A 20,579-nucleotide genomic window follows, 5' to 3' on the forward strand; every position below is an offset into this window, starting at 1 on the left:
TTAGATGTGTTTCACCTATAAAATATTTCATTAACTATAATTCAGCTAACTAATGCAACAATGATAGTCTTTTATCAATGTGAATTAGCGTTGTTTAATCTTTTTCCACATTACATCATTTTCGATAATGATTATTATTTAACATATTTTCCTCTGCACTTTTTATTAATATTCAAATCAATATTCAACTTACAAACTATTATTTAACCCATAAAACAACTTCAAACCTTAAAACAATATTCAACCCTCTTTCTTTCTATTTAAATATTTTTCCAAAAGCCAGCATCCACTATTATCAAACAGTCAATTTTGTTTTTAATATCGTAATATATTCAATACCAATGTTATCCAATATCATATTTTATTATCCTCAAAATCCAAATATCTTTAATACTAATCTTATCCAATACCAAAAAAATTTTCCAAAAACCAGCTTCCACTATTATCAAACAATCAATATTTTTGTTGCATTATTAAAATATATTCAATACCAATGTTATCCAGTATCTTTCTTTATTCTAAAAATCGTAATATCTTTAATGACAATGTTATCCAATACCAAAAAAACTAAATGGATTGAAGTATTTTTTATATGAAACATTTAAGACAACCAAAAGAAACAAATATCTTCTATAGCAATATTATGCAATATCCATATTTTATGCATAAATAATTATTCAATAATCAATGTTTTATCCTCAAAATACATATATAATTATTAATACTATACAAAAATAGGAGTTTATTTTTTGAGCCTAATACAAAAATGAAAAAGACAAATATAATATAAGAAGATTCAACACATGCACAGTAAGTTATTGATCGACAAATTGCAGAAAAATATAAACTATATAATAATCAAGTTAAGTTACCTAAGACTATTAGAAGCTTTTTTTTAGCGACACTACTACAATGTTGTTGCAACGGTAGACGGTTGCTCTATGTTTATCTTACATCAGCAGTAGCCGTTTCACTCCATTGAGGAGAAGTGTTATACCCCCATTCTTCCAATCCGGGCCTATGTTAAGTTCTCGCGTGAGGCAGATGTTACGGTAGGCCTCAGTGGCGTCCTCGGGGATAGGTGTTAGTATGTTAAGTATGGATACACCACTTCCCCTCACGGGGATTAAACGGTTATCATCTACATCGCATATACAATAATAAAAAAAATGTCCCTCAACCCAAGTAAGTCAATTACAGCGGTGGCCTGTGTGGCGTTCGCGGGCTTAATGACAATATTATTTTATGACGCTTAATTAGTTTTTCAAAAAAATTATAAAATTTTTAAATATAATCATTGTTTAATTTATTTTGACATATTCGTTTTCCTCAGAAGTTCACGATTACGAGCATATATTGCTCCAATAATAATAAATGTTAATATTGAAAAGTTTTATAATTTTAGTTTAATTCAATAAACCTACATGATGTGTTTTAAACCGATTTAACCCAAAGGTGCTGGCACCAAAAATTTTCTTCTTGCTTTTTATTTTTCAGTACATATAACCACATGGTGATTGTTCGGGCCGGGCTGGTTAAGTGGGGGATAGAACTTCGCCTTACAGGACAGTATTTAAAAGGTCATCTACCATTTTACGAACCCTCAACCGAAGGCTGTTTTGACAAAACAAATTTTAGGTAGAAACCATCGAGAACCCTAATTATCAAAGCAAAGATATATATGTATATATAATCTAATACTAATGTGAAAATTCAAGTGCTAAGAAAATGTGAATGAATGATGGAAGAATGAATACAAAGATTATTATAAGATAATTTTATAACGCCCACATAGTTTTTCTCCAGAATTACCAAAACTTTAAAACTATGTACCACAAAAATTCAAAAAAAAATATTTCATAGAAAAAATTCAAAAAAATTTTTTTTTGTTTTTTTTTTGTTTATTTTTTATCATTTTTAATTCTTTTTGTATTTTTAAAATTTTTATTCTTTTTTTTAATTAATTTTTTTTTATCAAAAAAGTAATATAAATAATAATGTTTTATTTATTTAAATGTTGATTAGTTTTCCGTATTTTTGAGCTTACGGTCACGCTTAGGTGGTGTTACATCCCGAGCGAAAGGCGAGATTGAATTTAATTTTAATTAATAAAATTAATTCTAAAATTTTGGAGGAATGATTGGCTGATTAAGTCAAGTTGGTAAAGCTTGACCATTTATTTTTATGTGAGAACGTTTGTTCCTATCGATCCTAAGGGGATCGTCTTTTAATTTATTTTACTATTAAATAATTGCCTTGACACTTCTATTTGTTAATTTAAATATGAATTTAGGTATATGAGAATCTCAGTGAAGAATTTTATTGATATAAATGTTGTATAATTTATTAATATAAATGAATGAAATCAAAATGTTACAATAATGTTTTATGTTAAAAGATGTTGTTACAAGAATTGTGAATTTTAAAATGTTGTACTTACAATTACCTCTGTTCAGAGGGCAGAAACAAATATAAATTGACAAGTTGGCACTTTTCCTTGACGCTGTGAGTTTTTACAACTCCTGAAAAGGAACGGTTGAGACTTCCTCACAGTTTTTTAGTTCGTAAACTCCGAAATGCACACACGTCACGTTTGCAAAATCGTTAAATTGAGAATACACTAATTCGACGATTAACAATAAAATTTAATAAATGACAAGCTTACAAATCTGGCGATGATGATTGCTCTAATACCGAACAACGAGTAAACATATACTGTTCGAGACGCAAGAGTTACAGTCGTAATAATTATAAAGTAATCGAAGGGTCAAACTCACGATGGAAATTTCACGTTATGAAACGAACTATGAAATGATTCCGGAGCAAATGACAAATGACAATGCCGGGACAGGCCGATAGAGTGAAGGTATACTACTTCCCTTTACAGGACCCAATCCGTGATCGCTCGATTCGTCCAAACCGCCTTGGGTTGAGGGAAAAATTTTTTATTATTGTATATGTGATATAGATGATAACCGTTTAATTCTCGGGAGTGGAAGTGGTGTATCCATACTTAACTTACTAACACCTATCCCCGAGGACGCCACTGAGGCCTACCGTAATATCTGCCTCACGCGAGAACTTAACACCCTCACAACACAAGGATATTCAGGATATCCCTGGGACGTCCTGGGGTTATCCATTTGCTTTTGGCGATTCGGATATCCCTAAGATATCCTCTGGATATCCATGGACATTTCTAAGATATCCCAGGGATATCCAAACCGCCGAAAAAAAATCGATATCCCCAGGACGTCCCAAGGATATCCTGAATATCCTTTTGTTGTGAGGGCATAGGCCCGGATTGGAAGAATGGGGGTATAACACTTCTCCTCAATGGAGTGAAACGGCTACTGCTGATGTAAGATAAACATAGAGCAACCGTCTACCGTTGCAACAACATTGTAGTAGTGTCGCTATAAAAAAGGTTCTAATAGTCTTAGGTAACTTAACTTGATTATTATATAGTTTATATTTTTCTGCAATTTGTCGATCAATAACTTACTGCATGTGTTGAATCTTCTTATATTATATTTGTCTTTTTCATTTTTGTATTAGGCTCAAAAAATAAACTCCTATTTTTGTATAGTATTAATAATTATGTATGTATTTTGAGGATAAAACATTGTTTATTGAATAATTATTTATGCATAAAATAGGGATATTGCATAATATTGCTATAGAAGATATTTGTTTCTTTTGGTTGTCTTAAATGTTTCATATAAAAAATACTTCAATCCATTTAGTTTTTTTGGTATTGGATAACATTGTCATTAAAGATATTACGATTTTTAGAATAAAGAAAGATACTGGATAACATTGGTATTGAATATATTTTAATAATGCAACAAAAATATTGATTGTTTGATAATAGTGGAAGCTGGTTTTTGGAAAAATTTTTTTGGTATTGGATAAGATTAGTATTAAAGATATTTGGATTTTGAGGATAATAAAATATGATATTGGATAACATTGGTATTGAATATATTACGATATTAAAAACAAAATTGACTGTTTGATAATAGTGGATGCTGGCTTTTGGAAAAGTATTTAAATAGAAAGAAAGAGGGTTGAATATTGTTTTAAGGTTTGAAGTTGTTTTATGGGTTAAATAATAGTTTGTGAGTTGAATATTGATTTGAATATTAATAAAAAGTGCAGAGGAAAATATGTTAAATAATAATCATTATCGAAAATGATGTAATGTGGAAAAAGATTAAACAACGCTAATTCACATTGATAAAAGACTATCATTGTTGCATTAGTTAGCTGAATTATAGTTAATGAAATATTTTATAGGTGAAACACATCTAAGTAAATTTTTTTAAAGCAAGAAACTAAAATAAACGAATAGTTTTGAAAATTGACTTTATCGTCAGTTTAAAAGTTCAAGAGGGATACCATGTCGAACATAAAAGAGTATTTTATTTTAAGTAATAAAGATTTTAAAAATATTGAAAATGTAAATGAAATGTTAAATGATATGCATATGTATAAATTTTAAGATTTATTAAAAAATGATTCAAATTCTTTTTTCATTATGCAAGGTAATTTGTATTTACAATTGCTTGATTTAATTGTTCCAATTGGAGAAAGATATAAACATATTCAAATAGTTTTTAGCGGTAATAACAATACTAGTCATTGGATTTGTGTTTATTACGATGGAGTAAGACTTTATATTTTTGATAGCCTTAATGCAGGGTGTTTGAATATTCATCAAATAGAATATTTAATTAGATTTTTCCCTTTTAAACCAACAGAATTTTTTATAGGTGTTGATCAACAGCCGATTGGTACAGTTAAGTGTGAAGTATATGAAATAGCATTTGCAACATCTTTATGGGTTAACAGTGTAAATTAAAATATTAATTTATGAAACTGATAATAATATAATGAGCAAGCATTTGATATCATTTTTTGAAAACAATTAATTAAATCATTTTCCTGCAGTTAGAATGACTAATATTAGGATTTCGATTTGTAGAGAATCATTGTAATTGTCTTTTCATAAATCGAGCTAAAGAACTTCAAAATGATGAACTAAACCTTTTATATTTATTAAAGACCTTTCCCAGTAAAAATTACAACAGAGTTCTGTCTACTGAAACTGAGAATGAAAAGAAAATACCCATAGAAAAAAATTTGTCATGAAAGATAAAGAAATTATCTACAAAATTTGAAGAGTGATTTACGTGTTGATGTAAATTCAGTATGCACAACAGAAAATAATAAGAAAAATATATCTACTATCCGCGAGAAAATTCAAGGCCCCTGAAAAATGACAGACTTTCACTTTAAATAAGTCTGTCAAAAAAAATTATAGAAAAAAATGAAAACAATGTTTGGAAAGCTTGAAAACTCAAAAGCTTGTATACAGAAGGTCGTTTCTTAAAAAAATTTTTTCTTCCTAACATACGCAAAAATGAAGCAAAATGCACCCAATATTTGGCCACTTTGAAAATTAACTGAACTTGTATGACACTTTTATATGAAAATCTTTGTTGAAAAAATTTGAAAAATATATTAATTATTCCTTAAATCCTTGGGAATAAAGTTGTTTTTGAATTTTTAAAAAATATTAATAATTATTATTTTTATTATGAAAAAAAGAAGATCATGTTATCTCTGGATCTATTGGGCCAATTTTAATGAATCGAATATATATTTTCTCGTTTTTAAGTTATAGCAAGGTTATAAAAGTTGTAAAATTATGTTGTAAAACCCTCTGATGACGATGCCCATTAGCGCAGACTCTCGCGCTGTAATTCCTAGGTCCCAAGTATTATTGCAATAAGTTTAAGGGTATTAAGTAATAAAATTAGAAAATTCTTTTGAAGCAAATTTGTAAATTTACTACTTAAAATATGAAGTTTTCACTATTTGACAGTTGGCGTGGTAAAAATTGTCAGTGCAAACTGAAACTCGGTATAGTTCAGACGTATTAGAATTTCGAGTTTTCTGCTGTCACAGTTTTAAAGCTTTAATTTTTTCAAAAATGATCGTGGTTGACGAAAAAAATTATACAATCAGTGATTGTGATGGTGGTGATTGCTTATTTAAATGTATTGCAACAGAACTTGGAAGAAAAGAACACACTGAAATTCGCAAAGAGATTGTGAATTTTATAACAGAGAATTGGAATAATGTTGGGAAAGGTTACCCGATAATTAAATTTAAACAGTTAGTTGAAAACGTCTTAGAAATAAGAAATCGTAGACATTATGCGGAATATATGAAACAGAATGGTATATTTGCAACCGAAGTCGAATGTATTGCTGCATCTTATTTATACGATGTTCATATTGTCATCGTGAAAAAAATCGAAACGAATAATCAACTGATCATACCTTTAAGAACTGATAATGTGGTACTTAGTCGGACAATTTATTTATTATTTACTGGACAAACTGAAAATGGGCATTTTCAATTGTTAAAAGAAGACACAAATTTTAATGACATGAACTCTAATCATTTTCATGATCTTATGGAAATAGATTTAAATATTGATAATGTTCAATTCGACAGTCTAAATTTTGAAAATATTGAACTGAGTGGTGCTTCTTTAAATTTTGAAAATAGTGAAGTCCCTCACAACACAAGGATATTCAGGATATCCCTGGGACGTCCTGGGGATATCCATTTGCTTCTGGCGATTCGGATATCCCTAAGATATCCTCTGGATATCCATGGACATCTCTAAGATATCCCAGGGATATCCAAACCGCCGAAAACAAATCGATATCCCCAGGACGTCCCAAGGATATCCTGAATATCCTTTTGTTGTGAGGGGTGAATTGTGCTTTTTTAAATAATGATACCCAGCAAACACGTTCTATAAATGTTCTATAACAGTGATGTCACAGTTTTACAGAACAGTTGTTACAAGTTGGTTACGAATCTGTTAGATAACCTCATTGTCATTGAATTCTAGAACATTGTTACAAAAGAGTGACAGAACTGTTCTATATTATGATAACGTCACAGTTCTATAACAATGTTATGTAACATGTCTATAACACGACAGTCACAAATGATCTGTGACTGACGTTCCAAGGTGGTTTTAGAACTGTGCAACACTAGATCGTTGTTACATTCACAGAAAACTAAAAGGTATTAAAATAAGCTGCAACACTTCTTATTTTAATCAAATTTTTCTTATTTTAATCCATTTTGGTATTAAAATAAGTAAAAATGGATTAAAATAAGAAGCGTTGCAGCTTATTTTAATATCTTTTAATTTTCTGTGTTACTCTTCTTCTCATTTAAAGAACTATGATACATATTCATACTGAAACAATGTTATGTCACAAATATAGATTTTTGTTCCTACACTGTAATACGTTTACGGAACACATATATAATATTTTTTTTATCCCTGTTACGTAATTTAGTTATGTAACAAATACAGAACTCTGTTCCTTACTGGTTACATACCACTTTTCATAGTTGTTACAACACAGTTCTAGAACTGTTACAAATGACTTTGTAACCGCGTTCTAGATTTGTTACATATCTGAACATACCTGCTGAGTACGACGTTTTGCGTAACCAGTGACTCACACGTTCTTAACCAGTTACAGAACATGTTCTCAAGAAATTTGTAACAGTTCTAGAACAGATATATAACAGTGTTTGCTGGGTAGTCTCTGCAATAACATTAATAATAATTTCGAAACAAATGACCAGTCGAAAACTTCTGATAGTGAATCTGAGTATTCTACTGATAGTGATGACTCTGTAAAAAGGCAACCATTTTCAAAAAATGTAAAAAAAATTATTTGTAGAGTTAGACATTTCTTTCAGAGAGAGAAAAATCAAAACGAACCAATAAACGTAAAACTCGTTGTTCGTAGGACAGCCGAATGCTTGAAAATAAGTGAAAGAAGTGTGAAACGAATAATGCAGGAGGAAAAATTAAATTGTGGAACAGTTCTAGACCCTTTTAATTTTAATGCTGGTAGAAAACCTATTGTGTTTGACGAACATTTGCAATGAATTGTGAGACGTAAAATTTTTAATACGTATTTAAATAAAGAATACCCAACAGTGTCAAAGTTATTGAGTGACTTAAAAACTAACGTTTCAGATTTTCCTGATATAAGCGACTTTACTTTGAGAAAATTGTTAAAGACTATGAATTTTAGCTACAGAAAATTGCAGAATCGTTCTGTTCTAATGGAAAGTTCCTCAACATCCGGGGAAAGAGCAGAATTTCTTCGCATGATAGAACAATATAGAAAAAATGGTTTTCACATTTTCTATACGGATGAAACGTGGTGTGGAGCGAATCATCATTTACAATATGGTTGGGTAGAAAAAATTATAGAAAGAGACAGAAGCAGTTACGACCATTATCGCTCTGGGGTTCAAGAAATTAACGGATATAGAGGGGGCTTTGTTTGTCCTTCTGGTGCTGGAAAAAGAGTGATAATTCTTCATATAGGAAGCAAAGACGGATTCCTGGATGGCTGTATGAAATGCTTCATCGGGAAAAAAGGAAGTCAAGATTATCACGATAAGATGAATGCGGAGCATTTTGAAGAATGGTTTAGAGAAGTTTTATATAAATTACCACCAAATTCAGCTATCGTTATCGACAGAGCGCCCTACCATACAATGCTGGATCCAGAAAAACGCAATCCAACATCTTCCTGGCTAAAAGAAAAAATAATTGATTGGCTAATAAAAAGGGGTGTGCCAATACCTTCTGGAGCCAATTCATTTGCAGATTTAACTAAAGTAAACCTTCTGCATATAAGCAAACCATACAGGTTTCCCAAATGTTATTTACTTGAAAAAATAACAAAAGAAATAAGAGGCGAAGAAGTAAAACTGCTGTGGCAGCCTGTAGCCCATTGTGAGTTTAATGCTATTGAGCTTTTATGGGCTTATGTTAAGAAACAGGTTGCAGCAAATAATAAAACTTTTGAAATTAATGACGTGCATGAACTGTGTAAAAGTGTTATGAACTCGGTGCCACCAACGCTTTGGGAAAATTCAGTTCGACATGTTGAGGAAGTAGAAAAAACCTATAGACTGGCAGGCAATCACATTGAACGAGAAATTGAACCGTTTATTATATCGTTGAATGAAGATGATTCTTCCGATGAAAGTAGTGATCCAGACGATATATAAAACTTTTTGTGTTTGTTTATATAATTAGTATTGTTTACTTTTTGTAAATTTTAAAACTAACTTGAACCTTTTACTTGGACTTTTTTAAAGCTAATCTCTTTTTCTCAATTTTTTTCATAAATATGCTGAAAAAATAATGATTAAATTCAATTTTCTCGTCAAATCCATTTGTGTATGCACTGTTGAAATTAACTTAAATAAAAAATTAATGTTTTTAATCTTTAATTAATCTGTCTTTTTAGAGAAGATTTTTTCCTCTGTAAAATGGAACTGAAACATTTTTTTATTTAAATCCTCACCATAAAACCTTTACTTATATTAATTTTTTAAAAATATAATAATTAGTAATTTTTTAAATAATAAATGTAATTTGATTATAAAATAATAGTAATGTGAAAATCAGTTTTTTTAAATAATCAAATATTTTTCAATAGACATTTTTAACAGAAAAAATTTTTTATTGCTAATGTAATAAATTTATTTATTTATATTTTATAAGTACTAATTATTTCGGAAATTTAAATTATTTAAAAAAGTTAAAAAAAATAAAAAATATTTGATGTTTAGAATAACGGGAGTTTTTAATTAATAAATAATGCATTTTTTATAGAAATTAAATTATTTGTGTTTATAAAAAAATTTATTTATTTTAAATAAAAAAATAACGTTGTCTGTAAAAAAAGATGTCATTTATACGTGATGTACAAATTATTCCTTTTGGGCCCTTCATCACCATATATATACAGCCCTGATAATTTTTCGTGAAAAAAATTCTGAGTCCAGGCGAAGGAGTTGGATGGGATCTAATTTATGGCAGCCTCAGCAGTTCCATTCAAGAAAAAATGGCATGCCGCTACCCTTTTTCACCTGTTCCTTGAAAAAAAAACTGTCCAAAGAAATGACCAAAATCATAAGAAAAAGGATAATTACACTTTTTTAAATAAACTAAATTAATTACTGGGTTCAATATTTATGCTGAGAAATTCGATTCATTAAAATTGGCCCAATAGATCCAGAGATAACATGATCTTCGTTTTTTCATAATAAAAATAATAATTATTAATATTTTTTAAAAATTCAAAAACAACTTTATTCCCAAGGATTTAAGGAATAATTAATATATTTTTCAAATTTTTTCAACAAAGATTTTCATATAAAAGTGTCATACAAGTTCAGTTAATTTTCAAAGTGGCCAAATATTGGGTGCATTTTGCTTCATTTTTGCGTATGTTAGGAAAAAAAAATTTTTTTAAGAAACGACCTTCCGTATACAAGCTTTTGAGTTTTCAAGCTTTCCAAACATTGTTTTCATTTTTTTCGATCAATTTTTTTGACAGACTTATTTAAAGTGAAAGTCTGTCATTTTTCAGGGGCCTTGAATTTTCTCGCGGATAGTAGTCTTATTGTTAAGGAAAATTTTGATCCCATGACATATCCTACAATGTTTCCTTATGGTGATCCTGGATGGACTGTTAACCTTACCCTACTGAAAATCCCTGTATAAGATCATGTACAATTTCCTGTACAGGATCAGCAACTGAACTTGTACAAGTTCTGACCAGTTCCTGTACATGAAAATGCATACGAATTTAGAAAAAGCTCATGTGTGAGATCTTGTAGAAGATCTGGTGCAAGATCTTGTACCAGAAAGATACTTGTACAAGAAAATGTACATGATCTTGTACAATTTCATGTATAAGTACTTGTACATGTACACGTTCATGTTTTTGCACATGTATAGTTGTAAACATTTTTTAAAATAAAATTTGAGATTTTGATAATTTTTAACCACTAAGATTCGTAACTCATGCATGCTAAAAACTATTGCGCAGCTGTAAAGGTTAAAGTAAACTATTACGCAGCCTTTGAAGTTTTTAATTTTTAGTAAAGAAAAATAAAATTAACATGTGCAAGAACATAGACGTGTTCATGTCAAGTATTTATACATGAAATTGTACAAGATCATGTACATTTTCTTCTACAAGTATCTTTCTTGTACAAAATCTTGCACCAGATCTTGTACAAGATCTCACACATGAACTAGTTCCAAATTCGTATGCATTTTCCTGTACAGGAACCATGTGCGTTTAACTATATGTTTACGTACACAAATTTGCGATTCAGAAACTTTAAATAAAATGATATGTGCTGAAATCACAGACCAAATAAAGAATCCAGAACTTTTTAACATTGTAAAGCGATTATAAGTTCATGGGCCTTATGGTAAACAAAATAGGAATTCACCCTGCATGGATCCTGAGATGGGTCAATTAAATGAACTGCTGACAATTCGATGATCGTAGCATATAATCTTTATTTGAGTACAAAATTTAAAGGTCATAATGACTGTGCAATAATAGGTATTATATTATTATAACACCATAATGTTGAAATAGTAATACAGTAACGATTACAATAATAATATTATTATTTTTGTGAGATCAAAATTCCAGTAACTGTCCGTCAAATAAAAATTATTCTTTAATTTTTTATAAAAATCTAGAGATTCCACGCGCGTTTCTTTTAGCTAGTATTAAAAATAATTATAATTTTAGATTATCAATTTTGAAAAGATTAAGAATAAAGATTTGTTTACTATTATTTTTACTACTTATTATATGCCTATATAAATGAAATATATTTTTAAAATTTTTGTTATTGGGATGTAACAGTGGAAAAACTGAAATTTCTTCACAAAAGATAAATGTTTTTAACAACATTTCTTTATCCCCAACTGATATAAATGCGTGATATTTTGTGTACCATTTATTCTTTTTGCTGAGGAATATCTGTTATTTAAGGACTTTTCAAGCACACTGTGTTTTGCTTTTGTAAGCTTGCTCGAGCTGACAGTCTTTTTAATTTTCCACCTATACCGTCACAAGGTCCTTTTCCATGTGCCGTTTCATGGAAGTGCCATTCAGCATCCACTCCAAAATATTTCTTATGACTCAACAAATTAGCAAAATTAAATCGGTTTTTATATTGTTGTGCTGCTCCATCAGCGAAATATACTATTTTATTTATCGATAAATTTGTCATCTTATGTGTCATAAGAATTTTTTGGAATGCATGCACAGCTACAGTATTATGGGTGAGATCATCAGAAAGGACTATCATAGTGTGATGTTCAATTTTCTGATTTTTAACATAGTAATATATACACAGCTGTATGTATGGACATTTGATTGTTGTTCAAATTGAACGATTGAACAGCATTTGGAGCCACGAAAGCATAATTCTCTGCAAAATCGCATAATAATAGTAATTCACCATCTTTTAGATTTTTTTTCAAATGCTCTAAATATCTTGCTTACTGTCTAGTAATAAAATCATGAGTTCTTAAAATTGTCAATTTCTCACACAATATTTCAACAAATTCATTACTATCTTGAACTTGAGATATCAGTGTTGAACGGACTGTGCTTTCCCAAATTTGAAATTTAATTTCGTCAATTCCGTTAGACTCGAAAAGCTCATTTAAATGGTCTTTTATAATATTAATATTTTCTTGACACACACTACACTTTCCATAGTGACAATCAGGTGTCGCATTCTCGTAGACCATGATTTTTAAACAATATTTATAAGAAGTGAGTTTCAAAGCACTGGATTCAGTCAAGGAGGGTATAGATGCTCCGTTGATCATTAAATGCACATTTCCGTGGTAAGCACATACACATACTGAATGTATTCCACTTGAGCCTGCAAGAACACAATGTTTCTGACGTAATCGAGCAAAAGTCGTCATAAGACGACTAATTGTGTCTTTTTCATAAAAACTAACAACTAGCTGTCTTATTTCTTAAGGTAATGAATTTCCATTAATTTTTTTGCTTTTTTCTCTTCTTACTGTTTTGACAAGTTGACGGGAACATCCAAATTTCTTTGCTACTTTTCTTTCAGTCCATGAATCTGGTACAAGTCTTAATAGTTCATATTTTTGAAATCTACTACGCGGAAAAAAATAGTTCGTGAAAGTTTCTTAAACTAGTTGTTCACTTTTGGACGGGCCCAAAGTTTGAAAATCTTTCATTAACTTTTTCCAAGATTTCACTAACGTTCATCACTCTCTTCATGACAATCAATGTCTGCGCACGCGCACAAAAAAAAGTTTGTGAAATCTTGGAAAAAGTTAATGAAAGATTTTCAAACTTTGGGCCCGTCCAAAAGTGAACAACTAGTTTACGAAAGTTTCGCGAACTATTTTTTTCCGTGTACTCTGTAGATTACACAGCCCCACAAAAAAAAAAAGTGTCATGTACTTTTGACCGGAATACCCTAACCCTATGTATTTTGACGCGCTGAACACGAATCCGAAGTCCGTTTTGCTCCATCACGTCAGGATTTTTTTCTAACCTCAAAAAACATGTCGGATTTTGAGAAGTAGGCGATTTTTAAAAAAATTGATGTATTACCTTCAAACTTGGCATCTGGTGGTTTTTTGTGTCGCTGATTACGAATCTGAAGTTAGATTTTCAAAATCAAAAATGGCGGATCCAATATGGCGGACGAATTTTGAAAAAAATTTTAGATTTACTTCAAACTTGGTATCTAGGGGTTTTTTGGGTCGCTGATTACGAAGCTGATGTCAGTTTTCAAAAATTGATAATGGCGTATCTAATGTGGCTGATAGGAGCCCATGTTGGATATGCCATTTTGAATTTTTGAAATCTGACATCAGATTCGTAATCAGTGACCCAAAAAACCCCCAGATACACTATTGCACATTAATTTTTGAAAAATTTCGTAAAATAATGTCCCCCTACCAAAAAAAAATTCAAGGGGTATTTCCCCCCCATAAATCAGCTTTTGGGGAAAATCAAAACATACGTGTCAAATTGTTTTCAAAAAACTACAAAACTGCCAAGTTTCTGAAAAATCGGCGTATGGCACTTCCCTAGTGTTACTTGTCAGCAACTTAGAAAACCTGTAGATACCAAATTTCATAATAATCTGACAATTTTTTAAAAATAATTCCTTAATATTGAATCAGACATATCGAATTTCGGAAATCTGACATCAGATTCGTAATCAGCGACCCAAAAAACCCCTAGATACCAAGTTTGAAGTAAATCTTAAATTTTTTTCAAAATTCGTCCGCCATATTGGATCTGCCATTTTTGATTTTGAAAATCTAACTTCAGATTCGTAATCAGCGACACAAAAAACCCCCAGATACCAAGTTTGAAGTTAATACATCAATTTTTAAAAAAATCGCCTACTTCTCAAAATCCGACATGTTTTTTGAGGTTAGAAAAAAATGCTGACGTGATGGAGCAAAACGGACTTCGGATTCGTGTTCAGCGCGTCAAAATACATAGGGTTAGGGTATTCCGGTCAAAAGTACATGACACTTTTTTTTTGTGGGGCTGTGTTATTAAATTGTCGCAAACGTAGCAAATGTCACAATCGTCAAAGAAATGTTACAACCTCACTTTTTGTAAAACATGTGTTATGTTTTGCTCAAATTACTTTTTCAAAGAAAAATACAAGTATGAAATTTATTACAAGCAGAGACTACCATACTGAAAATCTCCACATAGGCTCCTATATAGGAAGCCATATGGTTTCCTATACAAAATCGTATACGTAATTGGAACAGGAATTTGAATAGGAAATTAAGTAGGAATTATCATATGAATGCACATTATATCTTAATATCATGCGCAGTAGTTTTCTTCAACTTTTTCGGCTGCGCAATAAATTTTTTTCATCTCTGTAGTCTATCAGGAACCTCTACTATTGAAAGATATATATCTTAGAGTTGAAAAAAAAATTCATATTATAGGAATTGAAATAGGAATATACATAGGAATGTACATTCCTGTGTGGATGTGGATTCATATGATAATTCCGACTTAATTTCCTATTCAAATTCCTGTTCCAATTACGTATACGATTTTGTATAGGAAACCATATGGCTTCCTATATAGGGACCCATGTGGTTTCCCATATGGGAGCCTATGTGGGAATTTTCAGTGGGGTACTTACTAGAGGAAAGAATATATTAGATATTTATCAAAAGAATGACCAATATGGTAAAATAATTAGAATATTACGAATAGTTTTCGATTATCGTAGAATTAAAAAATGAGGTTATGTTTACTTTTGACTGACGTCATAAAATTTAACAAACGTTTGGTAGCAAACCAAACGAGTAACATAGGCAGATAACATACGTAACAATCCCAAGTGACAGTCATGAAGTATGTTAATTACACATCCCTGCTTATAATATGCGTGAATAAACTTGGTTGTAAGAAACCATACATCAGAGCCACCTAGAGGAATTTTTGGGTACTCAAATTCTATACACGACAGCATTTTCTCAGATTCAGGGCGTTGCGCTGAGCTAGGTTTTAATTTATAACTCATACAAATATTCCTGTTCCAAAATTCCCTTTGGGGGGTAAAAAGGTGATGAAATAAGGAACAGTTTGAGATATTTTTAAAATAATCAAAGTGGCATAAGGGGTTAAAATTTAAAAAAAAATTTTTTTGAATTTTTTCTATGAAATATTTTATTTGAATTTTTGCAGTACATAGTTTGAGGGTACACTCTCACCTTTTGGCTGCCTGCCTGCCTACAGGAGTTGTCATGTCAACGTGTAGGAATAATAAAGATAGTAAATTCAAATTTGAATTTTCTCTCTCTGTTACTCCTGCACGTTACCATGACAACTCCTGAAGGCAGGCAGCCAAGAAGGTGTGAGTGCGCCCTTAAAGTTTAGAAAATTCTGCAGAAAAAACTATGTGGGCGATTTAAAATTCATTCATTAAATTTATGTTACAGCGATTTGAAAATTATTTTTCAAAAAAGTTTGACCCCTGACAGTATGGCAACCCCACATTACACGGACCTGAAATCATATTTTTTATTTTAGTTTTTACATATACTAAATCATGTATAATTAATACAAAAATAAGCACTTTTTTAAAGTGCCTTTTTTAAGAGAATGACTCATATATACCTGTATATAATGTATCCTAGCGCGTAAGGGGGTATTTTCTTGAAAAAGGACATGTTTTTGTAAATTCGCTTTTTCTCAAGACAATGTTTTTTGACCTGGCGGACATCCTAAAAAAAACTATTGCACCGATTAAGCAAAAATTTTTCTGGCTAATTCTACTCATATACCGCTATCATCGGAAGTAGAATCATAATTTTTTTTTATACGGCAATCCTAAAAATGGCGTTATTTGTACCTCCTTAGGGGAACGTAAAATCTTCATTTATTGTACGAAGTTACGAAAATACACTAAATGACAAAAGAGTTCAAAAAAGAGCATTGTTTGTGCTCTTTCGTAGTCTTACCGTCTCTTGCGTCTGTAATGCAACATCGCCTAACCTAACCTCATTTTCTTTTGTAAATTTTACAGCTCTAGTAAAAGTATTTATTTCAATGCATCGCGAGAACTTTTTGACTTTTGTTTCTAATAATGTTTTAATTTGTTTTGAATATATAGGTGTTATTTTTAGTGTTTTACATTGTGTAATTATTAAATTTTAATTTTTTTTAAGTTGGTTTTTTTGTAGTCAGGGGGCTTCGCCCCCCGATCCCCTCGCGCGACAAACTCTTGTGCATACTGGATAGTGATTCTGTTTAAATAATTAAAGACGTATCATAGGAAAAAACGAGTTGAAATTCGTATGAATTGAGAATCACTTATTTAACAGTGCGGAATTTATTTTTTATATTATATTTTCATTAACCTTAGGGGCCGTCCATAAACTACGTAGTCCAATTTTTGGCACTTTTTGACCCCCCCTCCCCCCATGTAGACCAACGTAGACTTTCGCTCTAACCCCCCCCCCCTCCACTGGTAGAACGTAGTTTTTTTTTACTTATTTAAAAATGTATTTCTATTGAATAGATAACAATTTCCAATAAAGAGAATTCAATTTAAGAACACATAAGGAATTTTAATTTTTTATACTAATAATAATAAATAATAATAAAATAATAATAAATAATTTATACTAATGATTTTTTCAATAAATTAAATGCTCTTAAATATGGTTTTACACACTTTTTAATATACCTGAAGGGATTTAAATTTTATTTAACAAAAATTTCATCTGTAAGAATATATTACACCTGTTTTTTAATAAGAAAAAATTACTTTTAATGAAAATTTTACGTTATATAATTTTCAAATTATATAGTAATTCGAATAATTAATTAATAATATTAACATTACATAACTTTTAATTTCTATTAAAAATTAATTCTAATAAAAATAAGTTTAACTGAAACATTCTTACCAGTTAAATGTTTGTTAAAATGAAATAATAATGTATTTACCATTTGGTTTTGGCAGCAAAATCGACAAAGTGAAATTCATTCTAATAATTATGATAAATAAAAATTTAGCTAATTAAAAATTTCAATGAATGAAAATTTAGTAAATTGTAGAATTCTTAATTAATAAAAATTTGTTTACAATATTGTTTGCATTAATTTCTTTTGATTAAGTAATATTTCTAAAAGCAGGTGATTTCGAAACACTAAAAATGCTATTTTATAATTTTCATGGCATATTATTCGTGAGACCCAATTATTTTTCTTATTTTCATCAAGTTTATAATAATCATTTTAAAATAATTTATACATATTTAATTTTACAAAAATTCTACTTTATATTCATATATCGCTCAATTCGACATTAGAATTACCCGCGCAATTTAAAAAATATCATAATAAATGACTTAATAAATATAACTACGTAGTCATGGCTCGAACCCCTCCCCTCCCCCACGTAGTTTACCGTAGAATTTCACTGAACCCCCCCCTCCCCCTAAACTGGCTACGTGGTTTATGGACGGCCCCTTACATTATTTCTTTGACATTAGAGATCGTAAAAACAAATGCCGCTGTATTCAAACGGTGGTACTCAAATGTGTTTTGAGATATTTAGAAGTTTAACCTTCAAACTAAATTTTTTATACTAATTAAATATTTAAAGAACAAATTTTATTTATAATAATAAAGTTTAGAAATTTTACTTTCGAAACTACTCATTGCAATAGTATATTAAGCAACAATGGTCCAAAGGCAGCCAACGTAAACAATTGGCTGTTTTTGAACACATATTACTTACGATATTTTTTATTTCAAAGGCACAATCGTCACGCTTTTAGGTTATCTGACGGCCTAGTGAAAAAGCAATTCATTTGTTCTACCGTTTGACAATGGCGTCTACTTTTACCCTAGGCCAAAAATAACACATGGGCCAGCTGTTCGTTTTTACCCTAGGGCATACATGGACGCCATTTTCAAACTGAAGAATAAATGATTGGTTTACATCCGGACGTCACGTATCTAAAAGCGCCATGTTTGTGCCTGAGGGATAAAAAAGTAATTTGATTTAATTAAATAGGAGAAAAAAATTATTTGAAAATTGTATTATATTGTCAATTGTTTACTAAGGGTATAATTTTAAAATAGAATGCCCCATATATTTCTTAATTAGGCAAATTAATTTTTTAAAATAGATTTACCAAAAAACTCACCTTACTCTTTTGAAGAACATGTCTTTACTTGGAAAATCTTCTATTGGATAACGTCTGTTATTTTTTGGATGTCCAGATGAATATCGTAAATTTTCTTGATTAGAAAAATGATCCTGTAGAAGTTGAACTTGTGAATGAGGCAAGATATTCAAAAATCGACGTCTGTATATTGGAAACCTATTTATACTATGAGGTTCATATACAGGATAATTTTCAAAATTATCAGAATAATAAGGTCCACGTACAGGAATTTTGTTTTCATTTAGAAAATTTTTATCTGTTGGGTATCTTTCACGAGAATAATGGTCAAAGTTTGGTGGATAACGATTTTTGTAAATTCTATTATATTTATCGTCAGACAAGTAGTGATCTTTAGATGGATATATCTTAAATTCACCAGGATAACGATGTGCTTCTGCTACAGGATAACGACCTAAAGATTGTGGATTTAATTCCGGATATCTTTCTTGGAAACGAATATCTTTTTCAATTCCAAGAGATGGTTTATAATAATCATCCACAAATCCTAAAAGAAATTACAAATATTATAAAATTATTTTTTTTAAATTATATAAAAACACAAAGTGATAAACATCACAAACATCATTACATAACACGCCTTGTCATATAAAAATTCTTTTTCTTTCCATAGATAGAAGGTCTTCTATTCGAAACTTCTGCTAGATCAAGATTCTGTCCAATGAAAAGTTTGCTACATTCATATTCTATTAACCCTCAAATAATTGAGTTTATTTTTTGACGAGCGCGGCTGAGGTGGGTCCGAGGGACCCAGCTGCTTTAATTTAATAAAAAAGAGGAATCAATAGCAGGTTATTAAATATCGTCAAGTGGGGTAACTTCGGACAGGGAGGCTAATTCCAGACAGTTAAAATTTCTCTTTCAATAACTTAATATCACTTAATATCACATGTAGTCAGAGAGTTTTTAAATTGGAAGCTTTAATGAAAATATTCGGTAACATTTTCAATCAACAAATTATAAGTGTCCGGAATTATTCTCCCTGTCCAAAGTTATCCCACTTGACGGTATTTTGTGCTCACATATTATTTAAAATGAACGTTATAGCATTGGCTTATCTAATTGAATAACGATTTTGAAAAAATATTTTCTTAAATAAAAGTAAATAAAAAAGCAAATTGTCTGGGAGGGAGGGACCCAGTTCAGCCGCGCAAGGGTTAAATGAAAATTATTTTGCGTGAGAATAATGTTAAAAAACATTTCTGTTGGATAAAAATTCTGTCCAATCAAAATTCCATCCAAATAAAAGTCTGTTATATAATACTTCTGTTTAAGGGATTACATGGGTCAAACAAAAAAATTGGTCAAGTGCGAGTTACACTCGCTTACCTAGGGTTCCGTTCACGATTATTTAAATGTTTATATATATTTAAAAAAAAATAATTTTCCTATAATTTTCTTTCAATTTGCTAGTAAATATATACATATATATGTACAAAGTTTGAGATGGTTGGCTAAAAAATTGTTAAAGTTAAGATAAAAAGGTATTTTGAGTTTTTCTAGCGAAGCAATATTTAAGTTAATTTCAAAAGGGTTAGCTCTATTTTTCGTAAAATCTACACATGAAATTAAATATATGGACCAAGTTTCAGCTTCTTAGCTCCAAAACTGTAAAAGTTAAGATGGGACACGCTTTTTTCAGAAATTTCTAGTTTTTCGAATGTAACTATTTGCAATCCAATTCCAATCGGGTTCGCTATAATTTTTCTTTTAATCTACTCGCAAAAATACGTATGTATACCAAGTTTGAGCTCAATTGATTAAAATGGCTAAGTTTTAGAGGAGGGACATGATTTTGTGTACGCACATGAGTGAAACCATAAGGGTTCCGTTTCAGTTCACTGCGTGAACGGAACCCTAAAAATCGAAATTTTTTTTTATTTGA

General features: G+C 30.3%; 1 protein-coding gene across 3 annotated transcripts in view; it reads right to left on the reverse strand.

The window, feature by feature from the left end:
- Nucleotides 1-20,579, reverse strand: part of LOC127287511 (uncharacterized) — a 404,468-nt gene that overhangs the window by 200,175 nt on the left and 183,714 nt on the right. For all 3 annotated transcript variants that reach the window (XM_051314503.1, XM_051314508.1, XM_051314514.1), the window contains one exon: nucleotides 18,656-19,181. In XM_051314503.1, the coding sequence (XP_051170460.1) occupies nucleotides 18,656-19,181 (526 nt within the window). The remainder of the gene's footprint in view (nucleotides 1-18,655; nucleotides 19,182-20,579) is intronic.

The sequence above is a fragment of the Leptopilina boulardi genome, unplaced genomic scaffold (assembly GCF_019393585.1).
Source record: "Leptopilina boulardi isolate dan_hultmark-lab unplaced genomic scaffold, ZJU_Lbou_2.1 LbouV2_122, whole genome shotgun sequence".
Taxonomy (NCBI): domain Eukaryota; kingdom Metazoa; phylum Arthropoda; class Insecta; order Hymenoptera; family Figitidae; genus Leptopilina; species Leptopilina boulardi.